The following is a 24,983-nucleotide window of genomic DNA, read 5'->3' on the forward strand; positions in this document are numbered from 1 at the left end:
CTGCAGACAGGATCTTATCATGTATCTCTGTATACAGGGAGCTCCCCCTAGTGGTGGCTGCAGACAGGATCTTATCATGTATCTCTGTATACAGGGAGCTCCCCCTGGTGGTGGCTGCAGACAGGATCTTATCATGTATCTCTGTATACAGGGAGCTCCCCCTGGTGGTGGCTGCAGACAGGATCTTATCATGTATCTCTGTATACAGGGAGCTCCCGTAGTGGTGGCTGCAGACAGGATCTTATCATGTATCTCTGTATACAGGGAGCTCCCCCTAGTGGTGGCTGCAGACAGGATCTTATCATGTATCTCTGTATACAGGGAGCTCCCCCTAGTGGTGGCTGCAGACAGGATCTTATCATGTATCTCTGTATACAGGGAGCTCCCCCTAGTGGTGGCTGCAGACAGAATCTTATCTTGTATCTCTGTATACAGAGGGCGCCCCCTAGTGGTGGCTGCAGACAGGATCTTATCATGTATCTCTGTATACAGGGAGCTCCCCCCTAGTGGTGACTGCAGACAGGATCTTATCATGTATCTCTGTATACAGGGAGCTCCCCCTGGTGGTGGCTGCAGACAGGATCTTATCATGTATCTCTGTATACAGGGAGCTCCCGTAGTGGTGGCTGCAGACAGGATCTTATCATGTATCTCTGTATACAGGGAGCTCCCCCTAGTGGTGGCTGCAGACAGGATCTTATCATGTATCTCTGTATACAGGGAGCTCCCCCTAGTGGTGGCTGCAGACAGGATCTTATCATGTATCTCTGTATACAGGGAGCTCCCCCTAGTGGTGGCTGCAGACAGAATCTTATCTTGTATCTCTGTATACAGAGGGCGCCCCCTAGTGGTGGCTGCAGACAGGATCTTATCATGTATCTCTGTATACAGGGAGCTCCCCCCTAGTGGTGACTGCAGACAGGATCTTATCATGTATCTCTGTATACAGGGAGCTCCCCCTAGTGGTGACTGCAGACAGGATAATATCATGTATCTCTGTATACTGGGAGCTCCCCCCTAGTGGTGGCTGCAGACAGGATCTTATCATGTATCTCTGTATACTGGGAGCTCCCCCTAGTGGTGACTGCAGACAGGATCTTATCATGTATCTCTGTATACTGGGAGCTCCCCCTAGTGGTGACTACAGACAGGATCTTATCATGTATCTCTGTATACTGGGAGCTCCCCCTAGTGGTGACTGCAGACAGGATCTTATCATGTATCTCTGTATACAGGGAGCTTACCCTAGTGGTGGCTGCAGACAGGATCTTATCATGTATCTCTGTATACTGGGAGCTCCCCCTAGTGGTGGCTGCAGACAGGATCTTATCATGTATCTCTGTATACAGGGAGCTCCCCCTAGTGGTGGCTGCAGACAGGATCTTATCATGTATCTCTGTATACAGGGAGCTCCCCCCTAGTGGTGGCTGCAGACAGGATCTTATCATGTATCTCTGTATACTGGGAGCTCCCCCTAGTGGTGGCTGCAGACAGGATCATATCATGTATCTCTGTACACAGTGAGCTCCCCCTAGTGGTGGCTGCAGACAGGATCTTATCATGTATCTCTGTATACTGGGAGCTCCCCCTAGTGGTGACTGCAGACAGGATCTTATCATGTATCTCTGTATACAGGGAGCTCCTCCTAGTGGTGTCTGCAGACAGGATCTTATCATGTACCTCTGTATACAGGGAGCTCCCCCTAGTGGTGGCTGCAGACAGGATCTTATCATGTACCTCTGTATACAGGGAGCTCCCCCTAGTGGTGGCTGCAGACAGGATCTTATCATGTACCTCTGTATACAGGGAGCTCCCCCTAGTGGTGGCTGCAGACAGGATCTTATCATGTACCTCTGTATACTGGGAGCTCCCCCTAGTGGTGACTGCAGACAGGATCTTATCATGTATCTCTGTATACAGGGAGCTCCCCCTAGTGGTAGCTGCAGACAGGGTTTTATGTATCTCTATACAGGGAGCTTCCCCTAGTGGTAGCTGCAGACAGGATCTTATCATGTATCTCTGTATACAGGGAGCTCCCCCTAGTGGTGGCTGCAGACAGGATCTTATCATGTATCTCTGTATACTGGGAGCTCCCCCTAGTGGTGACTACAGACAGGATCTTATCATGTATCTCTGTATACTGGGAGCTCCCCCTAGTGGTGACTGCAGACAGGATCTTATCATGTATCTCTGTATACAGGGAGCTCCCCCTAGTGGTGGCTGCAGACAGGATCTTATCATGTATCTCTGTATACAGGGAGCTCCCCCCTAGTGGTGGCTGCAGACAGGATCTTATCATGTATCTCTGTATACTGGGAGCTCCCCCTAGTGGTGGCTGCAGACAGGATCTTATTATGTATCTCTGTATACAGGGAGCTCCCCCTAGTGGTGGCTGCAGACAGGATCTTATCATGTACCTCTGTATACAGGGAGCTCCCCCTAGTGGTGGCCGCAGACAGGATCTTATCATGTATCTCTGTATACAGGGAGCTCCCCCTAGTGGTGGCTGCAGACAGGATCTTATCATGTACCTCTGTATACAGGGAGCTCCCCCTAGTGGTGGCTGCAGACAGGATCTTATCATGTACCTCTGTATACAGGGAGCTCCCCCTAGTGGTGGCCGCAGACAGGATCTTATCATGTATCTCTGTATACAGGGAGCTCCCCCTAGTGGTGGCTGCAGACAGGATCTTATCATGTACCTCTGTATACAGGGAGCTCCCCCTAGTGGTGGCTGCAGACAGGATCTTATCATGTACCTCTGTATACAGGGAGCTCCCCCTAGTGGTGGCCGCAGACAGGATCTTATCAAGTACCTCTGTATACAGGGAGCTACCCCTAGTGGTGGCTGCAGACAGTATCTTATCATGTATCTCTGTATACAGGGAGCTCCCCCCTAGTGGTGACTGCAGACAGGATCTTATCATGTATCTCTGTATACAGGAAGCTCCCCCTAGTGGTGGCTGCAGACAGGATCTTATCATGTACCTCTGTATACAGGGAGCTCCCCCTAGTGGTGGCTGCAGACAGTATCTTATCATGTATCTCTGTATACAGGGAGCTCCCCCTAGTGGTGGCTGCAGACAGGCTCTTATCATGTATCTGTATACAGGGAGCTCCCCCTAGTGGTGGCTATAGACAGGATCTTATCATGTATCTCTGTATACAGGGAGCTCCCCCTAGTGGTGGCTGCAGACAGGCTCTTATCATGTATCTGTATACAGGGAGCTCCCCCTAGTGGTGGCTATAGACAGGATCTTATCATGTATCTCTGTATACATGGAGCTCCCCCTAGTGGTGACTGCAGACAGGATCTTATCATGTATCTCTGTATACAGGGAGCTCCCCCTAGTGGTGGCTGCAGACAGGCTCTTATCATGTATCTGTATACAGGGAGCTCCCCCTAGTGGTGGCTATAGACAGGATCTTATCATGTATCTCTGTATACAGGGAGCTCCCCCTAGTGGTGGCTGCAGACAGAATCTTATCATGTATCTCTGTATACAGGGAGCTCCCCCTAGTGGTGACTGTAGTCAGGCTCTTATCATGTATCTCTGTATACAGGGAGCTCCCCCTAGTGGTGTCTGCAGACAGGATCTTATCATGTATCTCTGTATACAGGGAGCTCCCCCTAGTGGTGGCCGCAGACAGGATCTTATCATGTACCTCTGTATACAGGGAGCTCCCCCTAGTGGTGGCCGCAGACAGGATCTTATCATGTACCTCTGTATACAGGGAGCTCCCCCTAGTGGTGACTGCAGACAGAATCTTATCATGTATCTCTGTATACAGGGAGCTCCCCCTAATGGTGGCTGCAGACAGGATCTTATCATGTATCTCTGTATACAGGGAGCTCCCCCTAGTGGTGGCTGCAGACAGGATCTTATCATGTACCTCTGTATACAGGGAGCTCCCCCTAGTGGTGGCTGCAGACAGTATCTTATCATGTATCTCTGTATACAGGGAGCTCCCCCTAGTGGTGGCTGCAGACAGAATCTTATCATGTATCTGTGTATACAGGGAGCTCCCCCTAGTGGTGGCTGCAGACAGGATCTTATCATGTATCTGTGTATACAGGGAGCTCCCCCTAGTCGTGGCTGCAGACAGTATCTTATCATGTACCTCTGTATACAGGGAGCTCTCCCTAGTGGTGGCTGCAGACAGAATCTTATCATGTATCTGTGTATACAGGGAGCTCCCCCTAGTCGTGGCTGCAGACAGGATCTTATCATGTACCTCTGTATACAGGGAGCTCCCCCTAGTGGTGGCTGCAGACAGTATCTTATCATGTACCTCTGTATACAGGGAGCTCCCCCTAGTGGTGGCTGCAGACAGAATCTTATCATGTATCTGTGTATACAGGGAGCTCCCCCTAGTGGTGGCTGCAGACAGGATCTTATCATGTACCTCTGTATACAGGGAGCTCCCCCTAGTGGTGGCTGCAGACAGGATCTTATCATGTATCTCTGTATACAGGGAGCTCCCCCTAGTGGTGGCTGCAGACAGGATCTTATGTATCTCTGTATACAGGGAGCTCCCCCTAGTGGTGGCTGCAGACAGGATCTTATGTATCTCTGTATACAGGGAGCTCCCCCTAGTGGTCAGTTCACGCAGAGAGAAGCTTATCATATGACTGCCATAAAGATATATTAAAACTCAGTCTTGTTTCGGAGACTTTCCTATTGCAGGAGATCTTGCTTTGAATTGTCAGAAGTAGATTGCGGTACTTTTTGTAACCAATCTCCCTCCACTACATAAGTCTACAGGGCCGAGCATCTTAATGACTTCTGCACGCTCCGTCTCACATGGGTTACCCCTCCTGGCAGCAGATTCTCACCCGCCGGCACATCACAATAGGAGCGGGCGGACGATGGCGTTACTATATTATATGGAGGAGGTAATGTATCGAGCTGTGAAGAAGAACAAGTAATGAGTAATTAAATCTGGGCAGATCCATTCTACACGGCATTAATCATGAGCCGGCGGTGCAGAGATCTGCGCTGATTATATTAGTTACTAATCCAGATGGAAATGTGCATTATGGAAATGAGGAAATATTTACTGAGACTCCACAGACACCCGCCATGTCTAGAAGGGGGCACATACTTTTTGCATTTTGTATTCACATGGAACAAATGCTATCGAATTTTGAAGAAAAGGCGACAAGAACAGAACTGAGCTGCAATACCTGACCCTGCCTGCATAGCCTGGTGGCGCTGTGCTGGGAGGAAAGCCGCCATGTCTTATCTAATCGGGTGACACAAACCTGATCCACTGAGACCCTCCCGGGGCAGAGAATGTTCCAGAAGCACAGTCCAAACATCGCAGCATCTGCCGGAGCGGAGTCACCAAAGGTCCATGAACAGATGTATATGATCCGGCCAATATTGATTTTCAGGACACGGATCATTAGTAGCTGAGCTGTTGAGACCCACGACGGGCTCCTGTGTGCACAGCGCTAATTAGACGCACTCAGCCCTGGATATAACTAGGAGATGCGTATAGTGAGGTCTGGGTGCTGCGTACATAAAACGGTCGTGAAAGTCACCGCACCCGATGGGGCACGGGAGTGAGTGCATTTCGGTATCTAGTAAAATGTTTTTTTTCAGGTGATCTCTGCTTAGTTTGTAAGAGAGTTGCTTGAATACTTAAAACAGACAGTTCTCCTTTAAGACCGTGACTTTATATGGGTGGGCATGAGGGAGGGGTTACTGTTTGCAATCTATGAGGGAGGTGTCATGATAGGTATGAAGGAGGAGCTACTCATGGGTGGGCACGAGGGAGGAGCTGCTCATGGGAATATTTATGGTAGGAGCTACTTTATGGATGGTAATTGGGTAACAGCTACTGCATGAGTGGGTGCAAGGGAGAATATACATCATGGATGCATATGAGGGAGGAGCTGCTCATGGGTGGGTACGAGGGAGGAGCAGCATCATGGATGTATGAGGGAGGAGCTGCTCATGGGTGGGTACGAGGGAGGAGCAGCATCATGGATGTATATGAGGGAGGAGCTGCTCATGGGTGGGCACGAGGGAGGAGCAGCATCATGGATGTATATGAGGGAGGAACTGCTCATGGGTGGGCACAAGGGAGAAGCTACATCATGGATGTATATGAGGGAGGAACTGCTCATGGGTGGGCACAAGGGAGAAGCTACATCATGGATGTATATGAGGGAGGAGCTGCTCATGGGTGGTTACGAGGGAGGAGCAGCATCATGGATGTATATGAGGGAGGAGCTGCTCATGGGTGGGTACGAGGGAGAAGCTACATCATGGATGTATATGAGGGAGGAGCTGCTCATGGGTGGGTACGAGGGAGGAGCAGCATCATGGATGTGTATGAGGGAGGAGCTGCTCATGGGTGGGCACAAGGGAGAAGCTACATCATGGATGTATATGAGAGAGGAACTGCTCATGGGTGGGAACGAGGGAGAAGCTACATCATGGATGTATATGAGGGAGGAGCTGCTCATGGGTGGGAACGAGGGAGAAGCTACATCATGGATGTATATGAGGGAGGAGCTGCTCATGGGTGGGAACGAGGGAGAAGCTACATCATGGATGCATATGAGGGAGGAGCTGCTCATGGGTGGGCACGACGGAGAAGCTACATCATGGATGTATGAGGGAGGAGCTGCTCATGGGTGGGTACGAGAGAGAAGCAGCATCATGGATGTATGAGGGAGGAGCTGCTCATGGGTGGGTACGAGAGAGAAGCAGCATCATGGATGTATATGAGGGAGGAGCTGCTCATGGGTGGGCACGAGGGAGGAGCAGCATCATGGATGTATATGAGGGAGGAACTGCTCATGGGTGGGCACAAGGGAGAAGCTACATCATGGATGCATATGAGGGAGGAGCTGCTCATGGGTGGGTACGAGGGAGGAGCAGCATCATGGATGTATATGAGGGAGGAGCTGCTCATGGGTGGGCACGAGGGAGGAGCAGCATCATGGATGTATATGAGGGAGGAACTGCTCATGGGTGGGCACAAGGGAGAAGCTACATCATGGATGTATATGAGGGAGGAACTGCTCATGGGTGGGAACGAGGGAGAAGCTACATCATGGATGTATATGAGGGAGGAGCTGCTCATGGGTGGGAACGAGGGAGAAGCTACATAATGGATGTATATGAGGGAGGAGCTGCTCATGGGTGGGAACGAGGGAGAAGCTACATCATGGATGCATATGAGGGAGGAGCTGCTCATGGGTGGGCACGACGGAGAAGCTACATCATGGATGTATGAGGGAGGAGCTGCTCATGGGTGGGTACGAGAGAGAAGCAGCATCATGGATGCATATGAGGGAGGAGCTGCTCATGGGTGGGAACGAGGGAGAAGCTACATCATGGATGTATATGAGGGAGGAGCTGCTCATGGGTGGGAACGAGGGAGAAGCTACATCATGGATGCATATGAGGGAGGAGCTGCTCATGGGTGGGCACGACGGAGAAGCTACATCATGGATGTATGAGGGAGGAGCTGCTCATGGGTGGGTACGAGAGAGAAGCAGCATCATGGATGCATATGAGGGAGGAGCTGCTCATGGGTGGACACGAGAGAAAAGCTACATCATGGATGCATATGAGGGAGGAGCTGCTCATGGGTGGACACGAGAGAAAAGCTACATCATGGATGCATATGAGGGAGGAGCTGCTCATGGGTGGGCATGAGAGAGAAGCTACATCATGGATATATATGAGGGAGGAGCTGCTCATGGGCAGGTATGAGAGAAGAGATACTCATGGAAATATTTGAGGTAGGAGCTACATCATGGATAGTAAATGGGTAACCGCTCCTCTTGGGTGATACAAGGAAGAAGCTAATTCATGGGTGGCTATGAGGGAAAAGCTCCTCCAAGGAAATACTGATAGGGATTCTAGATTGTGAGCCCCATCGGGGACAGCGATGATAATGTGTGCAAACTGTAAAGCGCTGCGGAATATGTTAACACTATATAAAAATAAAGATTATTATTATTAATAGAAGGTACAGGGGAGTGGCTACTTCATGGATGAAATGAGGGAGGAGGTATTCATGGGCGAGTATGTGGGAAGAGCTACTCATGGGAATATTTGTGGTAGGAACTACTTCATGGATGGTAATTAGGTAACAGCTACTAATTGTTGGGTATGAGGGAGAAGCTACATGGCTTAAATGAGGAAGGAGCTACTCATAGGTGGGTGTGAGGGAAGAGCTACTCATGGGAATTTTGGGGGTAGGAGCTACTTCATGGATGGAAATTAGGTAACAGCTACTCCATGGGTGGATGTGAGAGAGAAGCTATGTAACGTGGTCTACCGTGCTGGAGTATCTCTTTCAGTACCACCCTGTGTTTCAGGAGGTCCACTCTGCTTTGGCTGGAGTCTGAATGAAGGACGCTGGCTGGAATTGCTTGGTTACCTGGGCGCATATAAATGATCACTGCTTCCCCACGTATTTCCAGTCTGGCAAAACTTTACTCACAGGACACAGAATATATCACACAGATACAGAGGGCAGGCCAATAGAAAAGCGGCAGGCCAGACATACATTACAATAGCCGCAGGTGGCCGGAGCCTGCCGATATTTACTGTGGGAATTACAAAGGGGGAGGACAAAAGGGGGATATCTTGTCCCCTCTGCCCAGGGGCGCAGCCTGTGGGCTGATACATTAGGGACATGCATCTCACATGGAACCTATTATACATACATATAACTGCACAACATATTCTGGGGGCTGAGTGGTCCCGTAACACGTAACAAGCTACTTCATGGATGCATAGGAGGGAGGAGCTTATTAATGGAATATACAGGAGAGGAGCTACTTCATGGATTTTTTGAGGGAAGGGCTACTCATGGGTGGATACTAAGGAAGAGCCACTTTACGGAAAGGTATGAGAGAAAAACTAATTCAAGGATGGATATGACGGAAGACAAACTCATGGGTGAGTATGAGAGAAGATCTACTCCTGGGTGGATAAGAGGGAAGATCTACTCATGGGTGGGTATGAATAAGGAGCTACTTTATAACTGGTGCTTCGTAGATGGGTATAAGGGAGGATCTACTCATGGGTGGGTGTAAGGGAAGATCTACTCATGGGTGAGTATAAGGGAAGATCTCATGGGTGGGTATAAGAGAAGATCTACTCATGGGTGGGTGTAAGGGAAGATCTACTCATGGGTGGGTATAAGGGAAGATCTCATGGGTGGGTATACGCGAAGATCTACTCATGGGTGGGTGTAAGGGAAGATCTACTCATGTGTGGGTATAAGCGAAGATCTACTCATGGGTGGGTGTAAGGGAAGATCTACTCATGGGTGGGTATAAGGGAAGATCTACCCATGGGTGGGTATAAGAGAAGATCTACTCATGGGTGGGAATAAGGGAAGATCTCATGGGTGGGTATAAGCGAAGATCTACTCATGGGTGGGTGTAAGGGAAGATCTACTCATGGGTGGGTATAAGAGAAGATCTACTCATGGGTGGGAATAAGGGAAGATCTACTCATGGGTGGGTGTAAGGGAAGATCTCATGGGTGAGTATAAGAGAAGATCTACTCATGGGTGTGTGTAAGGGAAGATCTCATGGGTGGGTATAAGAGAAGATCTACTCATGGGTGGATGTGAGGGAGGAGCTACTTCATTAGCATGTATGAGGCAGGAGCTACTTCATGGCGGGTATAAGGCAGAAGCTACCACAGAACTATGGACTCTCAGGATGCGTCCGGGACTTTTGTTTTCATTGGGAATTATCTGATTTCAGTTCAGTTTGATAACTGCATCTTGCGGTGATTGTCTACTACTGGCCAATCATTTATTAATCGTCATGCGGAAGAGATTTTTTTTTTAAATATCAATGCTCACCTCTGGGACTAGAGCCGCTCCTCCTTTCTCCACATCTCCCACCTTTTTGCTGGGATTAACATCCAGCTGAGATGCCATGCAAGTGCTGCAGCCAATCAGAAGAATCTCCACTTGGATGAATTGGCAGCTGATTGGCAGCAGCGCTCACAGGATGCCACTTCCAGATGGTGATTCCAGCAGACCGATGAGGGGGACACGGTGCTGAATTTTGTGGAGCGGCACCAATGTGTCAGAATACTGTTGTCTTGATGTTTTTTCTTACTTCACTAGGCTCTCACTAAAGGGCTGGCTAGTAGTGGACAGTCCCTCTAAGGGTTTTCTACCCTTGTGGTATAAAGCTCAGCTATACATATTAGTGATAGTGGTCCTTGCCTGCTGAGGTATAATGTGTATCGGGCTCTCCTATATCGGTCATGTTGGATTCCCACATGGATGTTACTGCGGGAGATGAGCCGCTGCCAGCGTCAGTCTGTACTAGAGGTAGAAAAGGTGAAAAATCCAACTATAAAACATAACAAACACAAAAATTACCAATATATGTGAATTAGTGTTAACCTCATGTGACGCGATCAGTTTTTTAAAGTATGTGGTGGCAGCCATGATAGCGGGCTCTGCATGAAGCAGCTCTTCTTCTCCCTCTCACAGCGGGAAGGCCCAGCACTGTCTCAAGGACAGCTGAGTAGGGCAGGGGCTACCTCGCTCACACAAGAGGTCACCAGACTCCTCTGTGGGGGATGTTATGGTCTTGGGTGACATATTGGGTGGAGTTTGAAATATCCAAAAAGTTATTTATGGTGCGGAGAAAGTTGTTGCCCCCCGGTAAGAATGAACCGTTCTTCCGTATTTAGTTCTCTCAGTTCTGTGGATACGACCCCTTTAGATATTGGACTTTCTGCTCGCAGTCGCGTAGGTAAGTCAGGGTGGGCTATCTCCTGCTTCACCTGTGGGGGGCGCCGCTCGCTCTGGATATTGTGTGATTCCTGCACTCTCTCTCCACAGAGTCGGTAAAGGTGTATTCTCTGCCATGAAGCTCGGAAAGACTCGACCCCCAAAGGAAGACGGAAGGAAGCCAGGTAACCGGACCCCAGCACTCCACCCCATGATGACTATTTAATGTAGGCCTCTGGCTAGGACATCTTGGCACAGTTTCTAGGTCCATGGCGATGGCCTCAGCACTCGTCTTACTGCGATTTGTAGGTCGTAAACACCTCGGTCAACTAACTCACAAAGTAGAACAATATCTGCTGGAGGCATTAATGAAAGATGTCAGGAAAGGAGACAACTGGTCCTACCGGGTGTCCCCAACACAGATGGACTATAGTGTCCGCTGCTCCAGACCGGCAGTGCCCCAATATGCTATAGTACAATGGAGGTGGCACATAACAGTGCCATAATGTGCCACAGTACAATACATGGGGCACATAACAGTGCAGACCCTCTAATAACAGTGCCATAGACCCTCTAATAACAGTGCCATAATGTGCTGTAGTACAATACATGGGGCGCATAACAGTGCAGACCCTCTAATAACAATGCCATAGACCCTCTAATAACAGTGCCATAGACCCTCTAATAACAGTGCCATAATGTGCTGTAGTACAATACATGGGGCACATAACAGTGCAGACCCTCTAATAACAGTGCCATAGACCCTATAATAACAGTGCCATAGACCCTCTAATAACAGTGCCATAATGTGCCATAGTGCAATACATGGGGCACATAACAGTGCCATAGACCCTCTAATAACAGTGCCATAGACCCTCTAATAACAGTGCCATAATGTGCTGTAGTACAATACATGGGGCACATAACAGTGCAGACCCTCTAATAACAGTGCCATAGACCCTATAATAACAGTGCCATAATGTGCCATAGTACAATACATGGGGCACATAACAGTGCCATAGACCCTCTAATAACAGTGCCATAGACCCTCTAATAACAGTGCCATAATGTGCTGTAGTACAATACATGGGGCGCATAACAGTGCAGACCCTCTAATAACAATGCCATAGACCCTCTAATAACAGTGCCATAGACCCTCTAATAACAGTGCCATAATGTGCTGTAGTACAATACATGGGTCACATAGCAGTGCAGACCCTCTAATAACAATGCCATAGACCCTCTAATAACAGTGCCATAATGTGCTGTAGTACAATACATGGGTCACATAGCAGTGCCATAGACCCTATAATAACAGTGCCATAGACCCTCTAATAACAGTGCCATAATGTGCCATAGTGCAATACATGGGGCACATAACAGTGCCATAGACCCTCTAATAACAGTGCCATAGACCCTCTAATAACAGTGCCATAATGTGCCATAGTACAATACATGGGGCACATAACAGTGCAGACCCTCTAATAACAGTGCCATAGACCCTATAATAACAGTGCCATAATGTGCCATAGTGCAATACATGGGGCACATAACAGTGCCATAGACCCTCTAATAACAGTGCCATAATGTGCTGTAGTACAATACATGGGTCACATAGCAGTGCCATAGACCCTCTAATAACAATGCCATAGACCCTCTAATAACAGTGCCATAATGTGCCACAGTACAATACATGGGTCACATAGCAGTGCCATAGACCCCTAATAACAGTGCCATAGACCCTCTAATAACAGTGCCATAATGTGCCATAGTAAAATACATGGGGCACATAACAGTGCCATAGACCCTCTAATAACAATGCCATAGACCCCTAATAACAGTGTCATAGACCCTCTAATAACAGTGCCATAGACCTTATAATAACAGTGCCATAATGTGCCATAGTACAATACATGGGTCACATAGCAGTGCCATAGACCCCTAATAACAGTGCCATAGACCCTCTAATAACAATGCCATAGACCCCTAATAACAGTGTCATAGACCCTCTAATAACAGTGCCATAGACCTTATAATAACAGTGCCATAATGTGCCATAGTACAATACATGGGTCACATAGCAGTGCCATAGACCCCTAATAACAGTGCCATAGACCCCTAATAACAGTGCCATAATGTGCCATAGTAAAATACATGGGGCACATAACAGTGCCATAGACCCCTAATAACAGTGCCATAGACCCTCTAATAACAGTGCCATAATGTGCCATAGTAAAATACATGGGGCACATAACAGTGCCATAGACCCCTAATAACAGTGCCATAGACCCTCTAATAACAGTGCCATAATGTGCCATAGTAAAATACATGGGGCACATAACAGTGCCATAGACCCCTAATAACAGTGCCATAGACCCTCTAATAACCGTGCCATAGACCCTATAATAACAGTGTCATAATGTGCCACAGTACAATACATGGGGCACATAACAGTGCCATAGACCCTCTAATAACAGTGCCATAATGTGCCACAGTACAATACATGGGGCACATAACAGTGCCATAGACCCCTAATAACAGTGTCATAGACCCTCTAATAACAGTGCCATAGACCCTATAATAACAGTGCCATAATGTGCCACAGTACAATACATGGGGCACATAGCAGCGCCATAGACCCCTAATAACAGTGCCATAGACCCTCTAATAACAGTGCCATAATGTGCCATAGTAAAATACATGGGGCACATAACAGTGCCATAGACCCCTAATAACAGTGCCATAGACCCTCTAATAACCGTGCCATAGACCCTATAATAACAGTGTCATAATGTGCCACAGTACAATACATGGGGCACATAACAGTGCCATAGACCCTCTAATAACAGTGCCATAATGTGCCACAGTACAATACATGGGGCACATAACAGTGCCATAGACCCCTAATAACAGTGTCATAGACCCTCTAATAACAGTGCCATAGACCCTATAATAACAGTGCCATAATGTGCCACAGTACAATACATGGGGCACATAGCAGCGCCATAGACCCCTAATAACAGTGCCATAGACCCTATAATAACAGTGCCATAATGTGCCATAGTACAATACATGGGTCACATAGCAGTGCCATAGACCCCTAATAACAGTGCCATAGACCCCTAATAACAGTACCATAATGTGACACATAATAGTACAAATACTCAATTCCGTGCATCCTCTGTACCTTGCACCCTCTGTTTCAGCACCATTTCTGGCCTCCTTAGTACTTTACTACAGTACCTACATATCAGTACCATAATGGGCCAGAATACACTCCAGTTTTTATGTAGATGAGATCTTTGTATCGTCATATATTGACCCCGGGGTGTCATGCATCCTGTGTGCTGTGCATCCTGTGTGCTGTGCATCCTGTGTACTGTGCATCCTCTGTGCCGTGCATCCTTCGCGCCGTGCATCCTCCGTGCCGTGCATCCTCCGTGCCGTGCATCCTCCGTGCCGTGCATCCTGTGTGCCGTGCATCCTGTGTACTGTGCATCCTGTGTACTGTGCATCCTGTGTACTGTGCATCCTCCGTGCCATGCATCCTTCGCGCCGTGCATCCTCCGTGCCGTGCATCCTCCGTGCCGTGCATCCTCCGTGCCGTGCATCCTGTGTGCCGTGCATCCTGTGTACTGTGCATCCTGTGTACTGTGCATCCTTCGCGCCGTGCATCCTCCGCTCCATGCATCCTCCGCGCCGTGCATCCTCTGTGCTGTGCATCCTCTGTGCCGTGCATCCTGTGTACTGTGCATCCTGTATGCTGTGCATCCTCCGTGCTGTGCATCCTCCGTGCCTTGCATCCTGTGTGCCGTGCATCCTGTGTGCCGTGCATCCTGTGTACTGCGCATCCTGTGTACTGTGCATCCTCTGTGCCGTGCATCCTTCGCGCCGTGCATCCTCCGTGCCGTGCATCCTCCATGCTGTGCATCCTCTGTGCCGTGCATCCTCTGCATCCTCTGTGCCGTGCATCCTCCGTGCCGTAACAAATACCAACCACCAGAGTTATAGACCTAATACCAAGAAATTAGTGCCACGCATATACGTTTTATAAAATATTACTTTACTTGCAATGGTAACAACATATTTTATGTGCACATGTTGGAAAACATAAAAACAATATAATGAGTGACATATATATAAAAATAATCACCAATATATATAAAAACCTAAGTAGGCATAGGGTGTACCATACAAGGAAGGATTCCTTGCCTGGTTGGTATTTGTAATTCATGCGAGTGGTTTCCACTCAATTTATTTGTTCGCACTGGGGTTCACCAAATAGTCTCACATATATATATATATATATATATATATATATATATATATAATTTTATATAGAATTCATTTCACCCTTAAAGTGTTAACAAATTCCCATCCTCCGTCCCGTGCATCCTCCGTCCCGTTCATCCTCCATGCCGTGCATCCTCCGTGTCGTGCATCCTTCGCACTGTGCATCTTTCGTGCCGTGCATCCTCCGTGCCGTGCATCCTCCATCCTGTGCATCCTCCGTGCCGTACATCCTCCGTGCCGTACATCCGCCGTGCCGTGCATCCTCCGTGCCGTGCATCCTCTGTGCTGTGCATCGTCGGTTCCGTGCATCCTCCGTGCCATGCATTCTCCGCGCCGTGCGTCCTCAGTCCCGTGCGCCCTCCTTCCTGTGCATCCTCCGCGCCGTGCTCCCTCAGTCCCGTGCACCCTCTGTCCCGTGCGCCCTCCTTCCCGTGCACCCTCCTTCCTGTGCATCCTCCTTCTCGTGCACCCTTGGTGTGGTCTTCATGAGCCCTAATTCCACATTTTGTGTCAAAAGCGTATATTTTGTGCCAATTGCAGGAGCAAAGCACTAATTCCATAACTATCTTTTGTCCCTTTAGACGAACCCGCTGTCCTGGAGACAGAAGATCTGGACCGGAAAGCGATCCGCTTGGGGGGAGGCCTGGATCCCGACTCCATATCTCTGGCCTCCGTCACAGCGCTCACAACCAATGTCTCCAATAAAAGGTAACCCTCTGAAGGGGAGAGAGTCCTGTGACCTTCATTGAAGGTGCTGAGACCCTTTTGGATTAGGAGTTCTCTTGTAGGGTGCCAGTTGGCCGGGTCTTCTCTTTGGGTGTACCGATCTCGGGGGGCAGCGAACAGCACCTGTAGTGAACCCCATTATTTACTGATAATAAACATTGATCTGTCTCATTAGGTCCAAGCCTGATATCAAGATGGAGCCGAGTGCCGGGCGGCCCATGGATTACCAAGTAAGTGCCCCCGTGGCCACATCCCCAGCTGTAACGAGATGACCTCATCCTCCGTGGTATTTGTCATCGTGTTCTGTGACCCCCACAGGTCAGCATCACGGTGATCGAGGCGAGGCAGCTGGTGGGGCTCAACATGGATCCAGTTGTGTGTGTGGAAGTTGGCGAAGAGAAGAAATACACATCCATGAAAGAGTCCACCAACTGCCCCTACTATAATGAGGTTAGGCAGTGGGAGGGGAGGGGCTGCCAGGAGTACAGAGTGTTTCAGGAGAGGAGTGTGCAGATCTCTTGGTTTCTCATGGTATCTCTCTTTCCCCTCAGTACTTTGTCTTTGACTTCCATGTGCCTCCAGACGTGATGTTCGACAAAATAATCAAACTGTCGGTGAGTAGAGGTTCCTTCCTTACATCCCATCCACAGACCCCCAATAACCCTTTGATCCAGGGTCCGGCATGTCTCTTCCTCCCGGTGACACTGACTGTATTCCCAGGCATGGCAGTGATGGCAGCAAGGTGATAGTAGATGTAGAGGGAGGAGGCGTCGCTGCTGATCCGCCGGCAGACCCCCATAGACATCCGATCGTCTGCAGATCTCGCCGACATTGCTTGGATCTGCCACAGTGAGGTCACAGATATTTGACTGACTGATGGTCACTCTTTGCTCCACACAGGTCATCCACTCTAAGAACCTGCTGCGCAGTGGCACCTTGGTCGGTTCCTTTAAGTTGGATGTGGGGACGGTCTATACTCAGCCTGGTAAGTGTCTGCCCCGGCCACACGTGATGAGTCCATTATTACCTATATAACTGTCTATCAAAACATTAAAGGGGATGTCCAGGATTAGAAGAACATGGCCACTATCATCTAGACACAGCAACTGTCGAGAGTCTTAGTGGTGGGACCTCCACCGATCTACTAGATATCGCCTTGGATAGGTGATGATTTTGTGCTGGAATACCCCTTTAATTACAGTCACTAGTTACTACTTGTCATCAGTCAGTCCCACAAAAGGGGGCATGGTTAACAAAAACACTCCCAAAAGTGGGTGTTTGGGGCGTTCCTGTAGGCGGGGTCTATGGATCCAGAATTACCATTTCTGCGTGTTGGTACGTCATGAGCGTCGTTGTCTCCACAGAGCACCAGTTCTACCACAAGTGGGCCATCCTCTCCGACCCCGATGACATCACCGCCGGGGTGAAGGGTTATCTCAAGTGTGACGTCGCCGTGGTCGGGAAAGGTGACAACATAAAGACGCCCCATAAATCGAATGAGACGGATGAGGATGACATCGAGGGGTGAGTTACTGTGAAGGATCGCATGCCTGCTGCAGGTACGGGGTGGACATCCAGGGACATGGCAACCTGAAAATCTTATGGAAAAGGATGGAGCTTACCAGAGAGGGCATGGCTTACCTAAAAGGGTGGAGCTTACCAGAGAGGGCATGGCTTACCTAAAAGGGTGGAGCTTACCAGAGAGGGTATGGCTTAATGAAGAGGGTGGATCTTACAGAAAAGGGTGGAGCATACCAGAGAGGGTATGGCTAACCTAAAAGGGTGGAGCTTACCAGAGAGGGTATGGCTTAATGAAGAGGGTGGATCTTACAGAAAAGGTGGAGCATACCAGAGAGGGTATGGCTAACCTAAAAGGGTGGAGCTTACCAGAGAGGGTATGGCTTAATGAAGAGGGTGGATCTTACAGAAAAGGTGGAGCATACCAGAGAAGGTATGGCTAACCTAAATAGGTAACCTGGCCTAGGAGTGTGTGTCTTATCTAAGAAGGCGATTCTTACAGAAAAGGGTGGAGCTTACCAGGAAGGGTATGGCTTACCTAAAAGGGCGGATCTTACATAAAAGGGTGGAGCTTACCAGAGAGGGCATGGCTTAATGAAGAGGGTGGATCTTACAGAAAAGGGTGGAGCATACCAGAGAAGGTATGGCTAACCTAAAAGGGTGGAGCTTACCAGAGAGGGTATGGCTTAATGAAGAGGGTGGATCTTACAGAAAAGGGTGGAGCATACCAGAGAGGGTATGGCTAACCTAAATAGGTAACCTGGCCTAGGAGTGTGTGTCTTATCTAAGAAGGCGATTCTTACAGAAAAGGGTGGAGCTTACCAGGAAGGGTATGGCTTACCTAAAAGGGCGGATCTTACATAAAAGGGTGGAGCTTACCAGAGAGGGCATGGCTTACTTAAGAGGGCGGATCTTACATAAAAGGGTGGAGCTTACCAGAGAGGGCATGGCTTACCTAAGAGGGCGGATCTTACAGAAAAGGGTGGAGCTTACCAGAGAGGGCATGGCTTACCTAAGAAGGTGAACCTGGCCTAGGAGTGTGTGTCTCATCTAAGAGGGCGGATCTTACAGAAAAAGGTGGAGCTTATCAGAGAGGGTATGGCTCACCTAAGAGGGCGGATCTTACAGAAAAGGGTGGAGCTTAACAGAGAGGGTATTGCTTACCTAAGAAGGTAAACCTGGCCTAGGAGTGTGTGTCTTATCTAAGAGGGCGGATCTTATGGAAAAGGGTGGAGCTTACCAGAGAGGGCATGGCTTACCTAAGAAGGTAGACCTGGCTTAGCGGTGTGTGTCTTACCTGAGAGGAAGGATCTTACAGAAAAGGGTGGAACTTACCTAAGGTAGTAGTTATCTAAAAGAGCAGATCTTACCTAAAGGGTGGCTCTTACCTAAGAGGGGGGATCTTACCTAGGGAGGGCGAACATTATCTAAATTGTGGAACTTATCTAAGAGTGGGGGATCTTACGTGAGAGGGTTTAGCTTACCTAAGAGTGCAGAGCTTTCATAAGAGGGGGGATCTTACGTGAGAGAATGGAGCTTACCTTAGATGGTGGAGTTTATTTTAGAGGGGGATCTTACCTGAGAAGGGAGAGTTTATCTAAGAGGTCGGTGCTTACCTATGAGGGTGGATCTTACCTAAGAGGGAAGAATTACCTAAAAAGGCAGATATTACCTGAGTAGATGGAGCTTACCAAAGAGGGGGGATCTTACCTGAGAGGATGGTGCATACCTAAGAGGGGGGATCTTACCTGAGCAGATGGAGGTTACCTAAGAAGGGGGATCTTAACTGAGAGGGGGGATCTTACCTAAGAGGCGGGGATCATACCTGAGAGGGTACAGCTTACCTGAGAGGGGGATCTTACATGAGAAAATGGAGGTTACCTAAGAGGGGGATCTTACCTAAGAGGGGAGGATCTTACCATAGAGTGTGAAGCTTACCTAAGAGAGAGGATCTTACCTGACGGGATGGTGCATTTCTAAGAGGGGGATCTTACCTAAAAGGATGGATCTTACCTGAGAAGATGGAGGTTACCTAAGAGAGAGGATTTTACCTGAGAGGATGCATCTTACCTAAGAGGGGGGAATCTTACTTTACCTAAGGGGGGATCTTACCTGAGAGGGGGAATCTTACATGAAAAGATGGAGGTTACCTAAGAGGGGGGATCTTATCTGAGAGGGGGGATCTTACCTGAGGGGGGGATCTTACCTGAGGGGGGGATCTTACCTGAGGGGGGATCTTACCTGAGAGGGGGAATCTTACATGAAAAGATGGAGGTTACCTAAGAGGGGGGATCTTATCTGAGAGGGGGGATCTTACCTGAGGGGGGGATCTTACCTGAGGGGGGGATCTTACCTTAGGGGGGATCTTACCTGAGAGGGTGCAGCTTACCTAAGAAGGGGGATCTTACCTGAGAAGATGGAGGTGACCTAAGATGGAGGATCTTACCTGAGAGAGTGAAGCTAATCTGAGAGGGTGTAGATCAACATAGAGGGTGTATTTTATCTAAGAAGGTGGATCTTCCCTGAGAGGGTGGAGCTTAGCCTGTCATGGCGTCACCTGCCCACACAGCAGGTTGCTATGGAGACCATGTAATGGAGTGTAATATAAGCGTTGTGCTCCTGTAATAACATTATTACGGTTATCTAATACTCATACAGGACTCCTTCACTTTTTGATGATATTCTAATCTTGTGAGAAGCTCCTGTAACAGGAGCTTCTCACAAGATTAGAATATCATCAAAAAGTGAATTTATTTCAGTTCTTCAATACAAAAAGTGAGTCTCCTATATTCTATAGAGTCATTACAGAGTGATCTATTTCATGTGTTTATTTCTGTTAATGTTGATGATTATGGCTTACAGCCAATGAAAACCCATAAGTCATTATCTCAGTAAATTAGAATAATTAAGAAAAAACACCTACAAAGGCTTCCTAAGCGCTTATAAAGGTCCCTCAGTCTGTTTCAGTAGCTCCACAATCATGGGGAAGACTGCTGACCTGACAGATGTCCAGAAGGCATCACTGACACACTCCACAAGGAGGTGAAGCCACAAAAGGTCATTGCTAAAGAAGCCGGCTGTTCACACAGTGCTGTATCCAAGCAGCCGGGATAACCGCAGCCTGGAAAGGATTATTAAGAAAAGGCCATTCACAAATGTGGGGGAGATTCACAAGGAGCGGACTGCTGCTGGAGTCATTGCTTCACCACACACAGACGTGTCCAGGACATGGGCTACAAGTGTCACATTCCTTGTGTCCGGCCATTCATGACCAATAGACAAAGCCAGAAGCGTCTTACCTGGGCCAAGGAGAAAAAGAACTGGACTGTTGTCAGTGGTTCATGGTGTTTTCAGATGAAAGTAAATTTTGTATTTCATTTAGAAACCAAGGTCCCAGAGTCTGGAGGAAGAGTGGAGAGGCCACAATCCAAGCTGCTGGAGGTCTAGTGTGAAGTCTCCACAATCAGTGATGGTTTGGGGAGCCATGTCATCTGCTGGTGTAGGTCCACTGTGTTTTATCAAGACCAAAGTCAGCTCTGCCGTCTACCAGGACATTGTAGAATGGATCGCCCCCAGACACAGGGCCACGAGTTCTCGGTACCGGGCCTCTCTGATTCGGTTCTGAGGCTGTCACGGTGGCTGGACCCGGTCCGTGACCTGTTATGATCTGGTGATTAGGGAGCGACATGCGTCTAGCTCTGAGCAGGTGGCAACTATACTGACCGCAGTCTCTAAGCTCAACACAACACTAGAAGTAGCCGTGGAATGCTCCTAACTCGGCCTAGGCATCTCGTCACAGCCTAAGAGCTAACTACCCCTAAAGATAGAAGCAGGAAAGCTATCTTGCATCAGAGAAAATCCCCAAAGGATAGATTAGCCCCCCACAAATAATGACTGTGAGAGGAGAAGGAAATGACATACGTAGTATGAAACAAGATTTAGCACAGGAGGCCACTTCTAGCTAAATAGAAATAGTACAGAACAGAACGCTGTGCGGTCAGTAAAAAAAAACTAGAAAAAGTCCACCGCAGAGAAATGCAAAAATCTCCACACCTGACTAAAGGTGTGGAGGGCAAACTCTGCTGCCCAGAGCTTCCAGCTTAACTGAATATATCCATACTGAAAAGCTGGAGAAATGAACAAAAACAAAGAAAGTGCTGAACAAAAAAGTCCACAACAAGAGAACCGCAAAAGGACAAGCAAGGACTTAGCTTTGATGAACTGGTCAGAGTGTCAGGAAAATACTAAGAGCAATGACTCCAGGCAGGAACAATTGACAACTGGCATTGAATGAGGGATAAGGCCAGACTAATATAGCCGAGCCAGAAAGAAGATAAGTGAAAACAGCTGCTGAAGCTAAATCCAAGAAGCAGCCATACCACTCAAAACCACAGGAGGGAGCCCAAGAGCAGAACTCACAAAAATGCTACTTACAACCACCGGAGGGAGCCCAAGAGCGGAACTCACAACAGTGACCCTGCTAAGGGGCGTCCAATAAAAGGTGATAGTAGTCGGTCAGGGATTCGTGACGCCACCTGTGGTGTTCGGTCAGGGTGACCGACGCTGCTTTGGGGTCCGCTGGGGGATGGAATGGCAGCTACATCGTATACCTTCCCACAGGTGAAGTATGTCCCCAGGGCTTCCCAGTAAGGTGGATGGTGATGGTGTGAGGTGCAGGCAATAACGAGGACACAAGGTTGCAGTCTCTTTACCTCTTTAATGAAGACTTCAGGATCCTCAATCCAGAGCACGCTTAACAGGGCTATCTGAGACCGGCCGGTCCGATTGGCACATCCAGAGTTCCCTTTGCAGGTGGAAATCAGTGCCTACTACTAGCGCCTGTGTGTTGTAGTGCTACCCTGCTGAGCATTCGGAATAGTCCTCACAACTTCTGTTCTCGTTCGTTCTAATTCTCTCTCTCTTGATCCAGATGTTACTAGTTTCTCGTCCCCCAGGTATGTTATGGCTAGGACGCACCCGTATGACGGGAAGGCTCGGAGCTCTTCCGGGACCCTAGAGACGCCCCTCTCCATGCGTTGCCCCCTATGTCTTCGTAGGAAATTTAAGGTAGACAGCCAACCTATAATTAACTGTCCTGCGGAGTTCGAAATAAGGCCTAGAGTCAGTTACTCCCGCGGTGTTCCGGCCACCGGCTACGCGCCTCAGTAGGATGTTGCCTTGGTCTCACGGCACAACTCCTACTGGCTCTCCTTTGTGCTTGATCTCGTTTCTCACTGTTCCACAATATTCTTCCCTTCGTGTCACTTTCTTAGGATACCGCCGTGGGGTGTGCAGGTGCGGTTCCGTAAAGTTCTGCTCTGTTCGCTAGGCACCTGCCAGGTTCCCACGCCTGACAGGGACCCCCCTGTGTCTTCTCCCTGCAACACCCCCTGCCAAGGGATGTTGCCTGAATCCAACCCAGTCAGCTTCTGACTAACTTCCTACCCAACCCCTAGTTTTACCAGTGTGAGGAGTGGCCCAATAAATAAAGCCTTTTTCTCCCCCTAGTGGCCGGAGTGTGAAGTGTAATGTGTGCTGGTGATACCTGGTCAGTAGAATTCCTTCAGTGCCATCAGACGTACCATCACTCCCCTTAGTGGCAGAGTGTCATACTGCAACGACCAGATCTCTGGGGCGCTGCATAGAACACTTCATGCTTCCCTCTGCCGACAAGCTTTTTGGAGATGGAAATGTCATTCTCCAGCAGGACTTGGCCCCTGTCCACACTGCCAAAAGTACCAATGCCTGATGTAAAATCAGCAGTATCACTGGTTTTGATTGGCTGCAAACTCGCCTGACCTTAACCCCATAGAGAATCTATGGAGTATTGTCAAGAGGAAGATGAGAGACACCAGACCCAACAATGCAGACGAGCTGAAGGCTGCTATCAAAGCAACCTGGGCTTCCACACCCCCTCAGCAGTGCCACAGGCTGATCCCTCCATGCCACGCCGCATTGATGCAGTAATTGATGGAAAAGGAGCCCGACGAAGTATTAAGGGCATTTACTGAACATACATTTCAGTAGGCCAACATATCGGATTTTAAAATCATTTTTCAAGCTGGTGTTATAAAGTATTCTTGTTACATGTTACGGAACCACTCAGCACCCAGAATATGTTGTGCAGTTATATGTATGTATAATAGGTTCCATGTGAGACGCATGTCCCTAATGCATCAGCCCACAGGCTGCGCCCCTGGGCAGAGGGGACACGATATCCCCCTTCTGTCCTCCCCCCACCTTTGTAATTCCCACAGTAAATATCGGCAGGCTCCGGCCCCCTGCGGATATTGTAATGTATGTCTGGCCTGCCGCTTTTCTATTGGCCTGCCCTCTGTATCTGTGTGATATATTCTGTGTCCTGTGGGTAAATTGCTGTCAGACTGGAAATACGTGGAGAAGCAGTGATCTTTTATATGCGCCCATGTAACCAAGGAATTCCAGCCAGCGTCCTTCATTCAGACTCCAGCCAAAGCAGAGTGGACCTCCTGAAACACGGGGTGGTACTGAAAGAGGTACCCCAGCTTGGTAGACCCCGTTACAATTCTAATTTACTGAGATAATGACTTTTGGGTTTTCATTGGCTGTAAGCCGTAATCATCAACATTAACAGAAATAAACACGTGAAATAGATCACTTTGTGTGTAACGACTCTATGTAATATATGAGATTCACTTTTTGTAATGAAGAACTGAAATAAATGAACTTTTTGATGATATTTTAATTTTGTGAGGCGCACCTGTATCTGTAACTAACCCACAGAGATGAGGAGCGGGGGCCACGAAACCAGGTCACAGCAGCAGGAGACGCGGATACTCCCCCTGGAGCGCCGCCACATTCAGCCGCTCTAATAATGGAGTTCCCCTGAGGACGTGAGGCTATTACCAGGAATGTAATTGAATAATTATCATTATTAATTAAGGCCAAAGGCTCCCCATAACCAGGAGGCAGAGTGAGCGGGGCGGGGGAGCTGCAGAACCAGGAGACGGGAGGGGTCCTGAAAAGAATGAAAGATGAGGAAAAACATCAATACAAACAACTGAGAGCCGTCCATCAGTCAGAAATCACCGAGCCCCACCACAAATGCTCCAATGACCCCCCAACCTCCATCTTGTCCTGACAAACAAGCAGAGCAAGGGACGGGGGCATTAAATCTCAGACCCCCTAAGTCATGTAACACCCGGACCCCAAGATCAAATCAGACCCCAGACCACACCATAAGATCAAATCAGACCCCAGACCGGGCCCCAAGATCAAATCAGACCCCAGACCGGGCCCCAAGATCAAATCAGACCCCAGACCGGGCCCCAAGATCAAATCAGACCCAGTCCAGACCAAAAGATCAAATCAGACCCCAGACCAGGCCCCAAGATCAAATCAGACCCAGTCCAGACCAAAAGATCAAATCAGACCCCAGACCAGGCCCCAAGATCAAATCAGACCCCAGACCGGGCCCCAAGATCAAATCAGACCCCAGACCAGACCCCAAGATCAAATCAGACCCCAGACCGGGCCCCAAGATCAAATCAGACCCAGTCCAGACCAAAAGATCAAATCAGACCCCAGACCGGGCCCCAAGATCAAATCAGACCCAGTCCAGACCAAAAGATCAAATCAGACCCCAGACCAGGCCCCAAGATCAAATCAGACCCAGTCCAGACCAAAAGATCAAATCAGACCCCAGACCAGGCCCCAAGATCAAATCA

At 48.8% G+C, this 24,983-nt stretch overlaps 1 protein-coding gene across 22 annotated transcripts in view; it reads left to right on the forward strand.

The window, feature by feature from the left end:
• OTOF (otoferlin) overlaps positions 1–24,983 on the forward strand; it is a 342,337-nt gene that overhangs the window by 230,318 nt on the left and 87,036 nt on the right. For all 22 annotated transcript variants that reach the window (XM_069728471.1, XM_069728475.1, XM_069728478.1 and 19 more), the window contains 7 exons: positions 10,852–10,925; positions 15,615–15,741; positions 15,935–15,989; positions 16,078–16,209; positions 16,311–16,373; positions 16,660–16,744; positions 17,124–17,283. In XM_069728471.1, the coding sequence (XP_069584572.1) occupies positions 10,852–10,925; positions 15,615–15,741; positions 15,935–15,989; positions 16,078–16,209; positions 16,311–16,373; positions 16,660–16,744; positions 17,124–17,283 (696 nt within the window). The remainder of the gene's footprint in view (positions 1–10,851; positions 10,926–15,614; positions 15,742–15,934; positions 15,990–16,077; positions 16,210–16,310; positions 16,374–16,659; positions 16,745–17,123; positions 17,284–24,983) is intronic.

The sequence above is a fragment of the Ranitomeya imitator genome, chromosome 5, assembly GCF_032444005.1.
Source record: "Ranitomeya imitator isolate aRanImi1 chromosome 5, aRanImi1.pri, whole genome shotgun sequence".
Lineage (NCBI taxonomy): Eukaryota > Metazoa > Chordata > Amphibia > Anura > Dendrobatidae > Ranitomeya > Ranitomeya imitator.